General features: G+C 31.6%; 1 protein-coding gene across 1 annotated transcript in view; it reads left to right on the top strand.

The window, feature by feature from the left end:
* Positions 1-1,885: 1,885 nt before the first annotated feature.
* LOC134694001 (orexin receptor type 2-like) overlaps positions 1,886-14,997 on the top strand; it is a 34,629-nt gene continuing 21,517 nt past the window's right edge. The window contains exon 1 of the mRNA XM_063554988.1: positions 1,886-2,606. Within this exon, the coding sequence (XP_063411058.1) occupies positions 2,226-2,606 (381 nt within the window). The 5' untranslated portion in view covers positions 1,886-2,225. The remainder of the gene's footprint in view (positions 2,607-14,997) is intronic.

Here is a 14,997-nt window from a genome sequence, read left to right as displayed (position 1 = left end):
GAAACATCATTATAGCAAAAAACAACTATTGTGCTTTTTACAATCATATTGAAAAACAAGATTCACTTATGGCACAAAATGGCACGAAATATCATAAACAATTCAAAAGCTCTCTTTTTTTTCTTATCGTACGCGATTGAAGTCATCACAAGGTTAATTTTTTGAAAAGAAAAACCAATTATTTAGGAAACTTTCTTAATGGAACAGGGTAGATATTCAAACATCAATTCATAGGTGTTCATGATTTTTTTCATAGTGTTAAGTGTGTGTTTTCTTCCAAATTCGAATATTACTTCAACACATCAAATAAAAACAATTTTTGAAAACGCAGATAATATGAAAAACAATCTGAAACATTGAATTCATAACACATCAAATGTCCTGTTACACACACTCTGTATGTAATTTACCCTTGCAAAAACTCTTTGATTGTTCATTAGGTAGCTTGTAAGTTACAACGCTGAATGTATGTCCCTATCTGAAAGCCTCTTTTCCCAGTGGCATTGCAAATTGCATTCTAACAATCCAAATCGAACACTTCCCTAATGTGCTTTGTCTATAAGTTGTTTTACTTTGTTGACATATTTGCTAGTTTTGTAACTATTAAGATAATAACTTATTATTTGCTGCTGTACTCCTATAAATTTTGACATTTTAACATATGATGTCTGTTTGTTGGTTCACATGTCAACATAATAGAATTTGATGCGACTGCCATGCAAGTGTGAGGTAAAGCTAGTTATAAAACCAGATTTAATCCACCATTATATAGACGAAAAAATGCCTGTGCAGGAATTGGAAGTTGTTGTACATGTTTAATATATTTAAGCTTATGATTTGGTCATTTTCTCTTGGACTTTCAATTTTGAATTATCCTCAGAGTACTGTTTATTTTAATTTCCTTTTTACTGGAATTTTCTATTGTATCAAATGTTAATTTTGTTAGGTTTGAGCATGCATGAAATATTTTCCACTAGCCATTTAGAAAACAGCAACTACAATAAATCATGTATATTCCATTATACAATATTCCAACGATTCCAAAGTAAATAGACGATTAAAATATATAAAATAGACATATTAGATTCACAATAAATTCGAATCGAATTGTTTTACCAGTTCAAATTAGTAATTGTATTTTATGTTCAGCAATAGGGGACATATCAAACACAATCGAATGCCAAATATCTCTCAAATATTATTAAAATAAATATATTTTTTTCGTAAAACAACGGAGAAATCACAAAAATGCTGAAAAAAAAATATTTTCATTCGTTTGTTTCTGGACTAAACTTATTCAGGTACGCTTTAAGCAGAATTTTTCACGCTATTCGACGTCAAAATTGAGTTCCAATGAAAATAGCTGTACCAAGGGATATACTTATGATTTCGTCTTTGACCGACAACTTTGAGATTGACTTTGTTTTTATTTGTTACATAGATTGATGACCCAATTATCCCCGTATTTATGATTCTAAGATATCACATGACAACGTAATATGTTTTATATAATTCATTGCAGTAGATTGAAAACTGTTTTAACCTAACCATTCGTAATAGTAATAGTTTCATACTTAATAATAGGTTTCTTGACAATAAATAAAATCTTCTATAAATATTTAAATATTGGTCTTGTACGTACAGTTTCGTCAATCCAGTAGACAAACTCACAGCTGGAAAATCTGACAAAAGACAATTAATTTAAATGAACTATGGAATTAAAGGAATGTAATGAGCGAATATTATAGTCATGGACCGTTGTGTCAAAGAGAGACTTTATTGCCTATAAAGCTAATGGAATTCCGTGTAATTATCAATAACAATTAAAAATCGTCATCTCTTTGTAGTCATAATGCAAACTGCTATTTAACTTCCGCATCGAACAGTGAGCATGTTAATTGCACAACAGAAGAAATCATCATTGACTAGATTTATTCTTTAGTGTAAACGATTTTGCGTCTTTGTAGAGAACCGGAAAAGTAATAAGCCGTCATCGCATGGAATTAACAGTTTCTAATTTTCAATTATCAGTGTTTTTAAATGTCAGTGCTTGAAGAGCACATCCAACAGAAGACATATGACTTTAGCATATACAGTATAAGTTAAGTCTATAGGAATTCAAATGTTAGTTTGCAGAACTTGTACAGGATTCAACATAATTAAATTTAAAGCAAAAATCATATAATTTATATTCACTGAATTTGAAACTCTTTTCAACAAAAACTATGCTGGATTTTAATGGAACAAATGCAAGTATTACTAGAAACAATACAACCTGTTTTGATATATTGGATGACGGTGAATGTAAAAATGAAGATGATGTCCGTACATATTTGGCAACTTATATAATTCCTGAATGGTATGAATGGATTGTTATAACGGTTTACATATTAACATTTATCATTGGATTGACTGGAAATGTTTTGGTATGTTTTGCAGTGTGGAGAAATCATCAAATGCGGACTGTAACTAATATGTTCATAGTCAACCTTTCCGTCGCAGATTTGGGTATTATACTGATATGCTTACCTCCAACGTTACTTGTTGACGTAACTGAAACCTGGTTTATGGGTCTTGTTATTTGTAAACTGGTGTACTTTTTAATGGTAAGTTGCGATATTCTTTTTAATCAGTTTCCTTTGCAATATCATTCCAATCCATTTTAAATACATATATTGACCATATTATTGTGATGGTCATAATCATAAGTTAACTGTTTACAAAACATTGAATTTTTGAAATACTTAGGCTATTCTACCTTTGGAAAGGATTACTTTACAGTAGATGAATATGTCAAAACTTTTAAGAATATTTTGTTCTCAGTGCTCTTCAACTTCGTACTTAATTTTGCCTTTTAAACAATTTATTATTCGAATCACTGCTGAGTCTTTTATAGACGCAAATACAAAATTAAAATCCTGGTATCTATGATCAGTTTATTCATGAAGTTTGGCATTTACTGATATGTGCCTTCTTATCTTTAAGTCAAACAGCATCTTTTATTCACAAACAAACATTTATAAGGAAAAATGTTCATCTATTTGTATTGAATCTTAAAAATCAGTGTAAAATGTAAAGTGATTAATCATCAGATTGTCTCTTAGCCTCTTTGTAAAACATGTCTGGTTGTTATTGTCACCGAAGGTTCACAAATATCTCGGGTTTGAAAAGATAATTTAGCATGAAACAAAGTTCTCGAAATATATCAAATCATAAACATCTAAAAGTTGCGAGAGTATGTAAAAAGGGTTAGTTATAGTAGTATTAGTTTTTTTTATTAATTGTTTTGAGTTCTACTTCTCAAAGGACGAGTACGAAAATTAATCGCTGCTGGAAGTAGAGATAATGTGGCTTTATAGTTTTCATTCAAGAGCTAAGACGCTAAAAATATAACTTTAAAGAAAAAAATCTATAAGTTATTAACAACTTTCTTAGAATAGTCGAGTTACAATGTTTTAATGCATCATTCTAATGAGCACACAGTAACAAATAGATATGCACTGTGTCTGTTAATTACAAAACATATATTATATTCAAGTATGTAGGTAATTGTTCATCAGTTTTTCAAGTACCTTAAGATATGTATATATCAACGCTATTGATAAGATATATATATATATATATATATATGAAAGCAATAAAGTTTTGAAGAGTCACTAAGCATACAAAGTGCAATAAACGAAATAGTGTTGAGAAAAAAAACGATAAACAAACAATGTCGAAAAATATTCTCATGATTTGTTCAGCAATGAAGGAAGAGACTCACAACAAAAATTAAGATGAGAGCTGTCCAAACTATCGTCATGATAAGTGAAATGTTTACTAAAAGTCAAAAATACTGACATTCGAGGAAAATTCAAAACCATGTCGTAATAGAGTTAAAAATAACTATTTACATATATATTTTTGAACGGATTTAAAAAAATTAAAAATACATGCTATATTAAAATATTCTTAAGATTTGTTCATCGATGAAGGAAAAGACTCACAACAAAAAAATAAGATGAGAGCTGTCCAAACTTTTGTCATGATAAGTGAAATGTTTACTAAAAAGTCAAAAATACTGACATTCGAGGAAAATTCAAAACCATAAGTCCCTAATAAAATTACAAAATCAAAATCTCAAACACAGCTTAAGAATGGATGACAACTGTCAAATTCCTGACTTGATACAGGCATCTTCTTATATAGAAAATGGTGGATTGAACCTGGTAATATAGCTAAATAAACCTCACACTTGTATGACAATCGCATAAAATTCTGTTATATTGACAACAATGCGTGAGCAAAACAAACAGACATAATAGGCCAAAAAAAAAGTCACAAATAGGGGAACAGCAGTCAACATTGTTTTATATTCGTAATCTCAAAAACAAACAAATATGTAACAAAGCAGCACAAAAAGGCATATATCAAATTTAACAACTTCTTTCATTATCTATGTTAATCCTCCCATAAAATATTGAAAGATTTAAGAAATTGGATCAAACCCTTACCCTGACATTTTCAGGTTATAATTGTTGTGGAGCAGGATCTGCCTACCCTTCCGGAGCACATGATAAACCCCATGTTGTTGGTGGGGTTCGTCTTGCTTAGTCTTTAGTTTTCTATGTTGTGTCTTCTGTTTTAATATTTGTCTGTTTGTGTTTTTATTTTTAGCCATGGCGTTGTCAGTTTTTTTTCTATCTATGAGTTTGACTCTCCCTCTTTTTCTTTTCTTTTTTTTTTTTTTTTTTAACTCTGATGTAGAATCGCGCGTTTGACGTTCATCAGTTGATAAGCTTGTAGACATCACAAAGGTAGAAATAAAATAATTTTGACGTTCAAAGTAAAAACAGATTATATACAAAAAGACTGATAGCAAACAACAAGAACAGAGCGGTTGAAAGATTTGTCATAAGTTAAACAACGAATTAAAATTAAAAACACAAAGATTTGTCTAAAAAACAAACAGACTATAAATCAAACGAATAACTAAACTGCTCTAAACAATGAGTAAGATAAAAACAGCTCAGAGTATTTGCCTGATATGTTCAGCGATAAACTTAAAGGATCAAAATTTACAATACGGTGAAATATGATTTTCAACGTATTTCAGTCATTAAGAAATGATAAGGATTGGACAACAAGCCAAGAATATTGAAGTTATGTCTTCATAACATGTTCAAGGTATAAATAAGTGAAGAAAATAACAAAGTATAACTACATGGTTTTAAAGCTACTTATAAGCACACACAAATTTATACACATTTATGAGTCTTATGAAGACGAAACGCGCGTCTGGCATACTAAATTATAATACTGGTACCTTTGATAACTATTTACTGTGATAGAATTAAAAAAAAATGTAAGTTTAATTGTGTTGGTAGATAATCATCAGTTATTTGAGTTCCTTTAGACATGTATAAATCAACACCATTTATACGTCATAAGAAATATATGTCAACAATTAGGTTTGGAAGAGTCATTAAGCATACTTTGTGGAATAGATAAGATTAGTTCGCCCAAAAACATTGCTATGATAAGTTTAATCATGAACTAAAAAAGCTCACTACCAAAATCTACGGTAAAAATTAACTGTTCAGAATCAGCAGCAAAAGCAAAAAGCAAGCTCCAACTTATCGACATTATGAGCAATGAAAATATTGTCATTATAACTTCAACAACGGTAGGTTTATTCTCGTCTTAGATAATTTTTTTTTTTAGGGAATCGGTCGACTTTTCGAGTGTAGATCAGGACTTTTTAGTTATAATACATGCGATCAGATCATTTACAACGCACAACTTGCTAGTAGTTCGCGTACAACTCAGTGTTTAATATTGTATTTTTTCGAGAGAAAAAAAACGTCCTGTTTTTTCACAAAAGGTCCATATTGCATAGACACGGTTATATTGATCCGATCATTCCAGTCTCTGTGATATACTGTTGCATAAACACGGTTCTACTGTCACAACATTACTAGTATAGGTGATATAATAATAAAAGACATATTGTATTTACACGATTTTTTACTGTTCCAACCTTACCAGTCTCGGTGGTGTACTTTTTTTTTTTAGCTCACCTGACCCAAAGGGCCAAGTTAGCTTTTCTCATTACTTGGCGTCCGGCGTCCGTCGTCGTCGTCCGTCGTCGTTAGCTTTTACAAAAATATTCTCCTCTGAAACTACTGGGCCAAATTGAACCAAACTTGGCCACAATCATCATTGGGGTATCTAGTTTAAAAAATGTGTCCGGTACACGTTTATGATTACTCCTTTATGCTTGATCGATTTTCTTATCCCATGAATAGATTACCTGAGCCGTATTTGGCACAACATTTTTAGAATTTCGGGTCCTCAATGCTCTTTAACTTTGTACTTGTTTGGCTTTATAACTATTCTGTGTTTTATGTAGACGAAACTCGCGTCTGGCGTATTAAATTATAACCCTGGTACCCCTATTAACTGTTAAGCAATAATGGTGGTTAAACATGGATGATTACAGTATGCGTTAGAATCCGTAAAAACAAAAAGGGAAATAACTCTAGCCTTTCTGATTTTTTTGTAGCAATTCGTCTTGATAAATGAGATACACAAAATTATCATACTAGTATGGCTTAAGCTAAGTAGTAACTGAATTATTCTGGAATTATTATTGATCATAAATACAACATTGTCAGCCACGTTTAAAGCTGAAGCAGATAGTATTAAATATTTCAGTAGTTTCTAAGTTTCTGAGTTTGGCAACTATACGATTTTGCAAAACACACATAAAACATATGGTGTATATTATTGTTTTATGTATACTCTTATTGTGGTATCGTGGCTGTTTGATTCTCCCGTATTATCTGATTTATACCAAGAATAAAATGGTAACTGCCTTCTTCAAACGAATTACCCGATTTGAAACCTTTTAACAAATAGAAACTTTATGCACGTTCATCGAAACAAATGCCATTTTGATAACCATTGCTGAAGCCGAAGCAAATCAATGAACATAAATATAGTCTTCAAGATAAAGTTTTTAACAGCTCCTCGGGAAGAGCTTTTATGATATGTGTAAGAGTTGTAATGAAAAGCAAATAATGTCCATCCAATAAAATAATTTACTACGTCATTTTATTGGCTAATTTTAAAGTTTTACAACATAGTATAAAGATTCGAATCTAGTCTGATCAGAAATGAAACAGACACATTATGGTATGTTTTTATATTTATTAGCTTTAGAGTAGACGTTTGATAAATAAATTAAAAAAAAACTAACATGTATAATTCTTTTTATGTAAATGGACGGCTGAAAAGAACGAACTTTTATGTCGTGATGATGGCATGAATACTAAAATTTATGATAAAAGGGATGATTTTTCATTTCCTATCGTTAATTATCCGTTTTTAGATGGTGACGTTCCCTTGTCACCATCTTACGGTGTTTATATATCTCAACTTGTACGATTCGCTCGTGTTTGTAACAATGTTTTAGATTTAAACGAGAGAAATGTATGTATTACTGAAAAATTATTACACCAGGGTTTTCGATATCACAAACTAGTCAAAACTTTTACTAAATTTTATCATCGGTATAAAGACATCATTCGTAAATATAGCTCAACATGCAGACTTTTTATACGTTCATGTATTTCACATCCAATTTTTTATGGAAATATTTTTTATAAGGCACAAAGGTGTCAGTATTCACCTCAGAAACTTACAAAACCTTTAAATAGACTGATTAAGAAGGGATATAATTACGATACTGTTGTCAAGTCATTAAAGATTGCATATTTTGGCGTTAATATTGAGTCACTGATAAGGTCTTTGCGTCGGAACTAAAGACATTTATTCTAAAAACAGTTGTTGGCATGACACGGGTTATGTTCTTCTCATATATGTTATGATGGTATGATACTAAACCCCTAACGGGAAGGATTGTGCCTGAGGTTCATATGATGAAATCATAATCTTTCAGTCAGTTTAATTGAAGTCTGGAGCTGGCATGTCAGTTAACTGCTAGTAGTCTGTTGTTATTTATGTATTATTGTCATTTTGTTTATTTTCTTTAGTTACATCTTCTGACATCAGACTCGGACTTCTCTTGAACTGAATTTTAATGTGCGTATTGTTATGCGTTTACTTTTCTACATTGGTTAGAGGTATAGGGGGAGGGTTGAGATCTCACAAACATGTTTAACCCCGCCGCATTTTTGCGCCTGTCCCAAGTAAGGAGCCTCTGGCCTTTGTTAGTCTTGTATTATTTTTATATTAGTTTCTTGTGTACAATTTGGAAATTAGTATGGCGTTCATTATCACTGAACTAGTATATATTTGTTTAGGGGCCAGCTGAAGGACGCCTCCGGGTGCGGGAATTTCTCGCTACATTGAAGACCTGTTGGTGACCTTCTGCTGTTGTTTTTTTATTTTGGTCGGGTTGTTGTCTCCTCGACACATTCCCCATTTCCATTCTCAATTTTATGATATATATAATCTTAACTTAGGGCTTTTGCACCAGGAGGCAGGAATTTTGTATTCCGTAAATATTTTAATAAAATTTTATGATGTTGTATGAGTGCCAACGAGACAACTCTCTATCAAAGTCACACGTAAACCATTATTTTTCAAAGTGAGGCTTTCAAAACGGAGCTTTGACTGGTACAAAACATTAAGCTATGAAGGACCCAAAAATGACGAATGAAAAACAATTCATACAAGAAAAACAAAAGGTATATTTTCCTTAAAAAAAACAGAGACATACTTGTGAACCACATCAACAACTACAACCACTGAACAACACGCTTTTAGTACAAGTACAGAAGTGAAAATGTATCGTCTTACTTAATACTTGTTAAAGGTGGTACAAATAAAAAAAATTAGTTTGTTGTGCAATTTAAAGTTGCATACGACTTTAAATTTTCAGTGAACTTAAAATGGTCAGAAATTTGCAACAATCCCATTTGAATGTATTTCACGAATTAATAGCAAGCAAGTGAATTAAAGTTATTTTATTTTAAAAGAAACGAGGAAACAATTGTAGTAGGATTCATATTGATGAATTGTGCAGTGTTGTAATTTAAAACATAAGACAATTGTGACAGGCAAGCTTATACGTAAACGAATATGGTCAGCCGAGAGGTTCAATAAAGGACACGCAACAGAATAAACCATGAGAAAACAAAAAATAAATAATTTCAAAGACATTAGAAATTGATACAAAATGTTTAAACTGTGTTGTTTATACTTAAAACCAAACAATTGTAGTAGGAGTCATATTGTAAAAGATATCCTTGTAGAATTGTAAACTGTCTCTGTGAGAAAAAAACGCAGTTGTCATACAAAAACATTGAAATAAAAAGCAGATTTTAAACACATAATTATGATACTAACTTATATAGTGGGAGGTTTATCTACCTATAAAACCAGCTTTAATCCATCATTTTCTACATCAACATAGGAAAATGCCTTGACCAAGTCTGGAATATGACAGTTGATATCTTTTCGTTTGGAGTGTTTGATTTTTTGAATTTGACATTTGTTTAGGGACTTTCCGTTTGAATTTTCATATATAAGTTCGGTATTTTTTTATTTTTGTTTATGTAAGTAACAACTTATCCAAGATCATATATATATATATATATATATATATATATATTGTTTGGGCATGTATCATATTTTCCCTCCGGTTTATATGATCCGTTCGTCCTATATTGACTCTTAAAATTCAAGAGTTGATCTAAAATTGAGGGTACTTTTTCTAAAAATGAGTGTACTTTTTATATGGCCTTCCAAATACCGTTTTGATCCCTAACATCACTGAAGAGACATTTATTGTCGAAATCCGGATCTGGTGTACTAAAGAAATATTGACACCAAATGTTTGTGGCACAACATCGTGGCCACAAGTTAACAAAATTATTTTTCTGTGACGTATTAAATTTATAACAAGATCCATTTTGTTACATCCTGTGATCAATTTTATTTGGCAATCGCCAATGGCAGTCAGCAGGGCAAAAGAACATCAGTTGTTAGACCTGTTAGTCAAATGCGTTTTGTTTAAATATACTTTTTCACTTTTTGGAAAATGTTGTTTGTGCTGTTTTTAGACCCTTCTACAACGAAATTTGTTTGACATGCACACGTATAAAAATTGCGGTTTTTATCCAACGCAAACATAGGTTTGAACGTAGTTTTCAATTTAGACTCGTATATATTTTTTGTTTGGGCATGTATCATATTTTCCCTCCGGTTTATATGATCCGTTCATCCTATATTGACTCTTAAAATTCAAGAGTTGATCTAAAATTGAGGGTACTTTTTCTAAAAATGAGTGTACTTTTTATATGGCCTTCCAAATACCGTTTCGATCCCTAACATCACTGAAGAGACATTTATTGTCGAAATCCGGATCTGGTGTACTAAAGAAATATTGACACCGAATGTTTGTGGCACAACATCGTGGCCACAAGTTAACAAAATTATTTTTCTGTGACGTATTAAATTTATAAAAAGATCCATTTTGTTACATCCTGTGATCAATTTTATTTGGCAATCGCCAATGGCAGTCAGCAGGGTAAAAGAACATCAGTTGTTCGACCTGTTAGTCAAATGCGTTTTGTTTAAATACACTTTTTCACTTTTTGGAAAATGTTGTTTGTGCTGTTTTTAGACCCTTGTACAACGAAATTTGTTTGACATGCACACGTATAAAAATTGCGGTTTTTATCCAACGCAAACATAGGTTTGAACGTAGTTTTCAATTTAGACTCGTATATATATATATATATATATATAACTCGTCTAAACATCAACCCAACAATGTTAGATCTATAAATTTGCTTTCGCAAATTTTTGGTTCTTCCCTCGCCGGGATTCGAACCCATGCTACTGTGATATCGTGACACCAAATCGCCTGCACTGCAGCCGTCCCGCTAGACCACACGACCACCTGGGCTCTCATATATATATATATATATACAACTCGTCTAAACATCAACCCAACAATGTTAGATCTGTAAATTTGCTTTCGCAAATTTTTGGTTCTTCCCTCACCGGGATTCGAACCCATGCTACTGTGATATCGTGACACCAAATCGCCTGCACTGCAGTCGTCCCGCTAGACCACACGACCACCTGGGCTCTCAAAAAAAGAGCTTACGGTGGGCATGTGTTACCTTTCCACGTCAGTTTTAATCTAGCGGCGTACTACAGTACATGATATATAAGGCATGAAGATGTAATTGTTACAGATCAGCTAAATTATCTATAGTAAAGGATCCTACAAATTAATGTAATATACAGTCACAGAAAATAATTATATTCATAAGTACGTCTGAGTCAGTGACAACCCTACAACAGATGTATCCATCGGATCGCCATCAATGATGGTGATACATATATATATATATATAGAGAATCGCTCATAAATACTCAAGTCAAACTGTACACACTTGTTACAAAAACGTTTGTTTACAGCCATCTATAAGCCTATCTATTGATACAACTGGTTGTTTATGAAATAAGATGACATAAAGTAAAACAGTCAAATAGTAAAAAAGGAAATTTTGAATTAGTCTATGGAGTTTTATATTTCTTCCCTTTAATGGTATTTATTTGATTTATTTGTCTAGATCGTGTCCTTAAAACTTGAAAAGAAAATGTCTTTTTTGTCGAATGCATTTTTGATAATTTGAAATATTTCTGGATTTGTTTAAAGGGTGAAATGACGATCTAAATCTATTCCACATAACTTCCTTCAACACGTTTCTATAAATTACTTTCTCATGTCAGTCTAGAACATTTTTCTCTTTAAACCTCTTCACTTCGAATCATTCCCAAGTTGAGTCTACAATAGTGTTCTGCAAATATTTCACTGTAAGGAATCCAAAGATTCAATCTTAGCATGAATTGAGCAATATTTTATAAGAAATAAAAACATTACTGATCTGTAACTCATCTTCATCGCGTCTGGTAACTTTCTCCATTTTCTCATCTTAATAAAAGCCGAGCATAACTGCAACCTGAGAGTCATAGAGGTAGATGGAAACAAAATAAATTCTTGAGGCTTTTTACGATATCCTTTTCACAATTTTTTTCTAGATTTTATCGTCTCATAAAAAAATGATTGAATTAAAATAAAAAAAATAACATAGTTGAAAGCGTCGGTTGGTGGTGGGTGTTTGAGATGCCCTTTGAAATTCATTAGTCCCCAAAAGCTAGAGTAGTTTCATTGTAAACTTGATAATATTCTCCACCGATTAACACCTACTTTGTATATTTTTGTAGACTAAGAAATCTTTATATAAGTCATAATCTTCAGTCTTCTTAATCTGATATCTGCACTATTGTCAAGTATGTTAGAATAGTAATTCAATTGTTATCCTAAACAATCAAATACGTCTTTACACTAAATCCTTTTTATGTGTTCTGATTGATACTTTAGTCTGGGACAACATGATTTATTCATTAGCTGTTATTGTCTTTGAACTATCTTTCAATGACTGCGAGTACTTTTATATCAGAAATTTGTGTCTTTTGTCTTGATGTTAGTAATGTTTGTGTTTCGTGCAAGTCAAGTCATTTCCAACTGATTTGAATTAGTTTTTTTTTCTATTTTTGTCCCAATACACAACTGTCCCAGATTGTCGATGTTTGGTATCTCTCATATTTGCTTTTCTTTAATTGTGTTGCATAAATCAGTTCCCTTTTTTCTCCTATCTTTACAATTGTTTCACTTTTTTTATTGACCGGATATTTAAAAGTAAAAAATTATGTGTAGGTTTTACTCATTTGAAGGGTGTAAGGTAAACTATCGTTGCTTAAATCTACCCAATAAATTCTAAACATTCATACAACATCTCTTTATTTTTATATCAATAAGTCTACGAATTCTCTGCTTCAAAACAGAAAATACAGAGCCACAAAAAACAAACAAAAACGTAATGAGACTACAGGAAATTCATAATTTTGTTTTTAAAGTATATCCTCCAGTTATTCAAAACCAAGGAAATTTAATAACAATATTCGTACAAGAGCCACATGACGGATACCACTAGTAGATCGGGATCGCCTTCTTCAACTTTAGAATCTGAGTTCACACTGTTTTGTGGAGTTAATGCTGATTCGTCCAGTCTCATGTATAGTGCTGTAAATTATTGCTTGTTTGTTTTCTTCTGTTGTCTTGTTTGGCTTTGAGTTGAGTTCAAATTCGACTTATTTTTTCAAAGTATCGGTCTCGCCGCCTTTTGAACACACGTACGTTGAAACTGTTTATCTGATTATTTCTGTTATATATTATACGCGATGATACTTCAAATAGATTGTTTGCTTGTTTCGTGATTATTAAGATATGTGAAAATCAATGCATTTAAATATATGCTGGCGACAAAAGTTAAAGAATCAACTGAACGTTACTAACTACTATGTTTCTTACGACAATAAATTCTGTCATGGTGACTGATTAATGTGGAACTAATCTAGTCAGTTCAAAGACCAGAAAGATATTTTTCATATTCCATTTAGATTTTAAAATGATTACAACGGATATAGATGTATAGCAGAGTAATGAAATGTCATATGTTATGTATACATGAGCAAACACGAACTTGTGGTGATGATTATCGGCAATAGTCTCACTCACTGATTGCATGCAAATATAACATGGAAATACCTACAAAGTATTGAAAACTGACAACCTTTCACGCCTCTTTATTTAAGAATATCTTCTCATTTGTAAAATATTATTAAAACATATATGTCTGTACGTCCTCTGTTCGATACCATTTCGACCTAGTATAAGGCCACTGACTTAACAACACATATTGGATACTGATTAGTTCATATCCATGTAAACTTACCAAAACTAGATTAACCTAGTACTCTGAGAGACCCAGACAAAAATAAATGGGCATATTACATGAATATAATGAATCGATTATAGTCATGTCTACCAGGTCCAATGTTTATAGTGGTTTTTAATTTAATCATATTTGCTGCATTCTCTAATATTACCAATGTTTGCTGCTGGACATACATTTCTATAGATATTGTCTTATCTTTATTCGAGTAGTAATTGAAGTAGTTGAATATTAGTTCGATGAGTTCATAAAGTCATTTTATCCTCTAAGGTATTGACGGAATGGAAAAGATTACGAAGTGCAGTTGTGGGTCAGATTTGTAGATAATCTAAACTTTTCTAATACCATTTCAGAAATTGTCGTATTAGTACTCGTTGTTTTCGTTGTGTTTTTTTTGTGTTTTTATCCCTCTGAGTCCAGCTTTTGGTGGCTCATTGCCGAAGGCCGTACCGTGACCTATGATTATATATCATGTGATCACGGTACTTGTCTATCCCAAATTCATGTATTTGGTTTTGATGTTCTCGTGGGATTTTGTCTGATGCTCGGTCCGTTTCTGTGTGTGTTACATTTTAGTGTTATGTCGTTGTTCTCCTCTTATATTTAATGCGTTTCCCTCGATTTTAGTTTGTCACCCCTATTTTGTTTTTTTGTCCATGGATTTATGAGTTTTGAACAGCGGTATACTACTGTTGCCTTTATCTAATGTTATCACATTGGAAATCATAGCACATTTTTTTATTTTCCATAAACTTTTAATAGATGCATTTATCTCTTCTTCAAAAGATCGAACAAAAAGGAAAACATTGAAATCAGAGAAAATATTGTTCTTAAGTATATTTCTTTCTATAATATTATTGCGTTCCAACAAATGTATAATAATTTTATTATACTAAGCTGTTGTATAATTTGTGAATGTTAAAAGCTAATTACAACAAACAAATCTCATAAAAGAGCATTACAAAATAATTCTGTATTTTACAGCAGAAACATGTGTTATGTATAGTATTGACATAACCATATATCTATGATTTGTAATCACATTAGACTGCAAATACTCAAATTTTAGATTTAAGTTGAAATATCAGACCCGAAACTCATAATGTTTTACCTAAAAATCTGTTTCTTTTCAGCTACGAAAATATGATGAAAACTTGATGTAATAGTTTTGAAA

This window comes from Mytilus trossulus, chromosome 1 (assembly GCF_036588685.1).
Source record: "Mytilus trossulus isolate FHL-02 chromosome 1, PNRI_Mtr1.1.1.hap1, whole genome shotgun sequence".
Taxonomy (NCBI): Eukaryota; Metazoa; Mollusca; class Bivalvia; order Mytilida; family Mytilidae; genus Mytilus; species Mytilus trossulus.
Note: the sequence above shows the minus strand (reverse complement) of the source record. Positions and strands in the feature narration are given on the sequence as shown.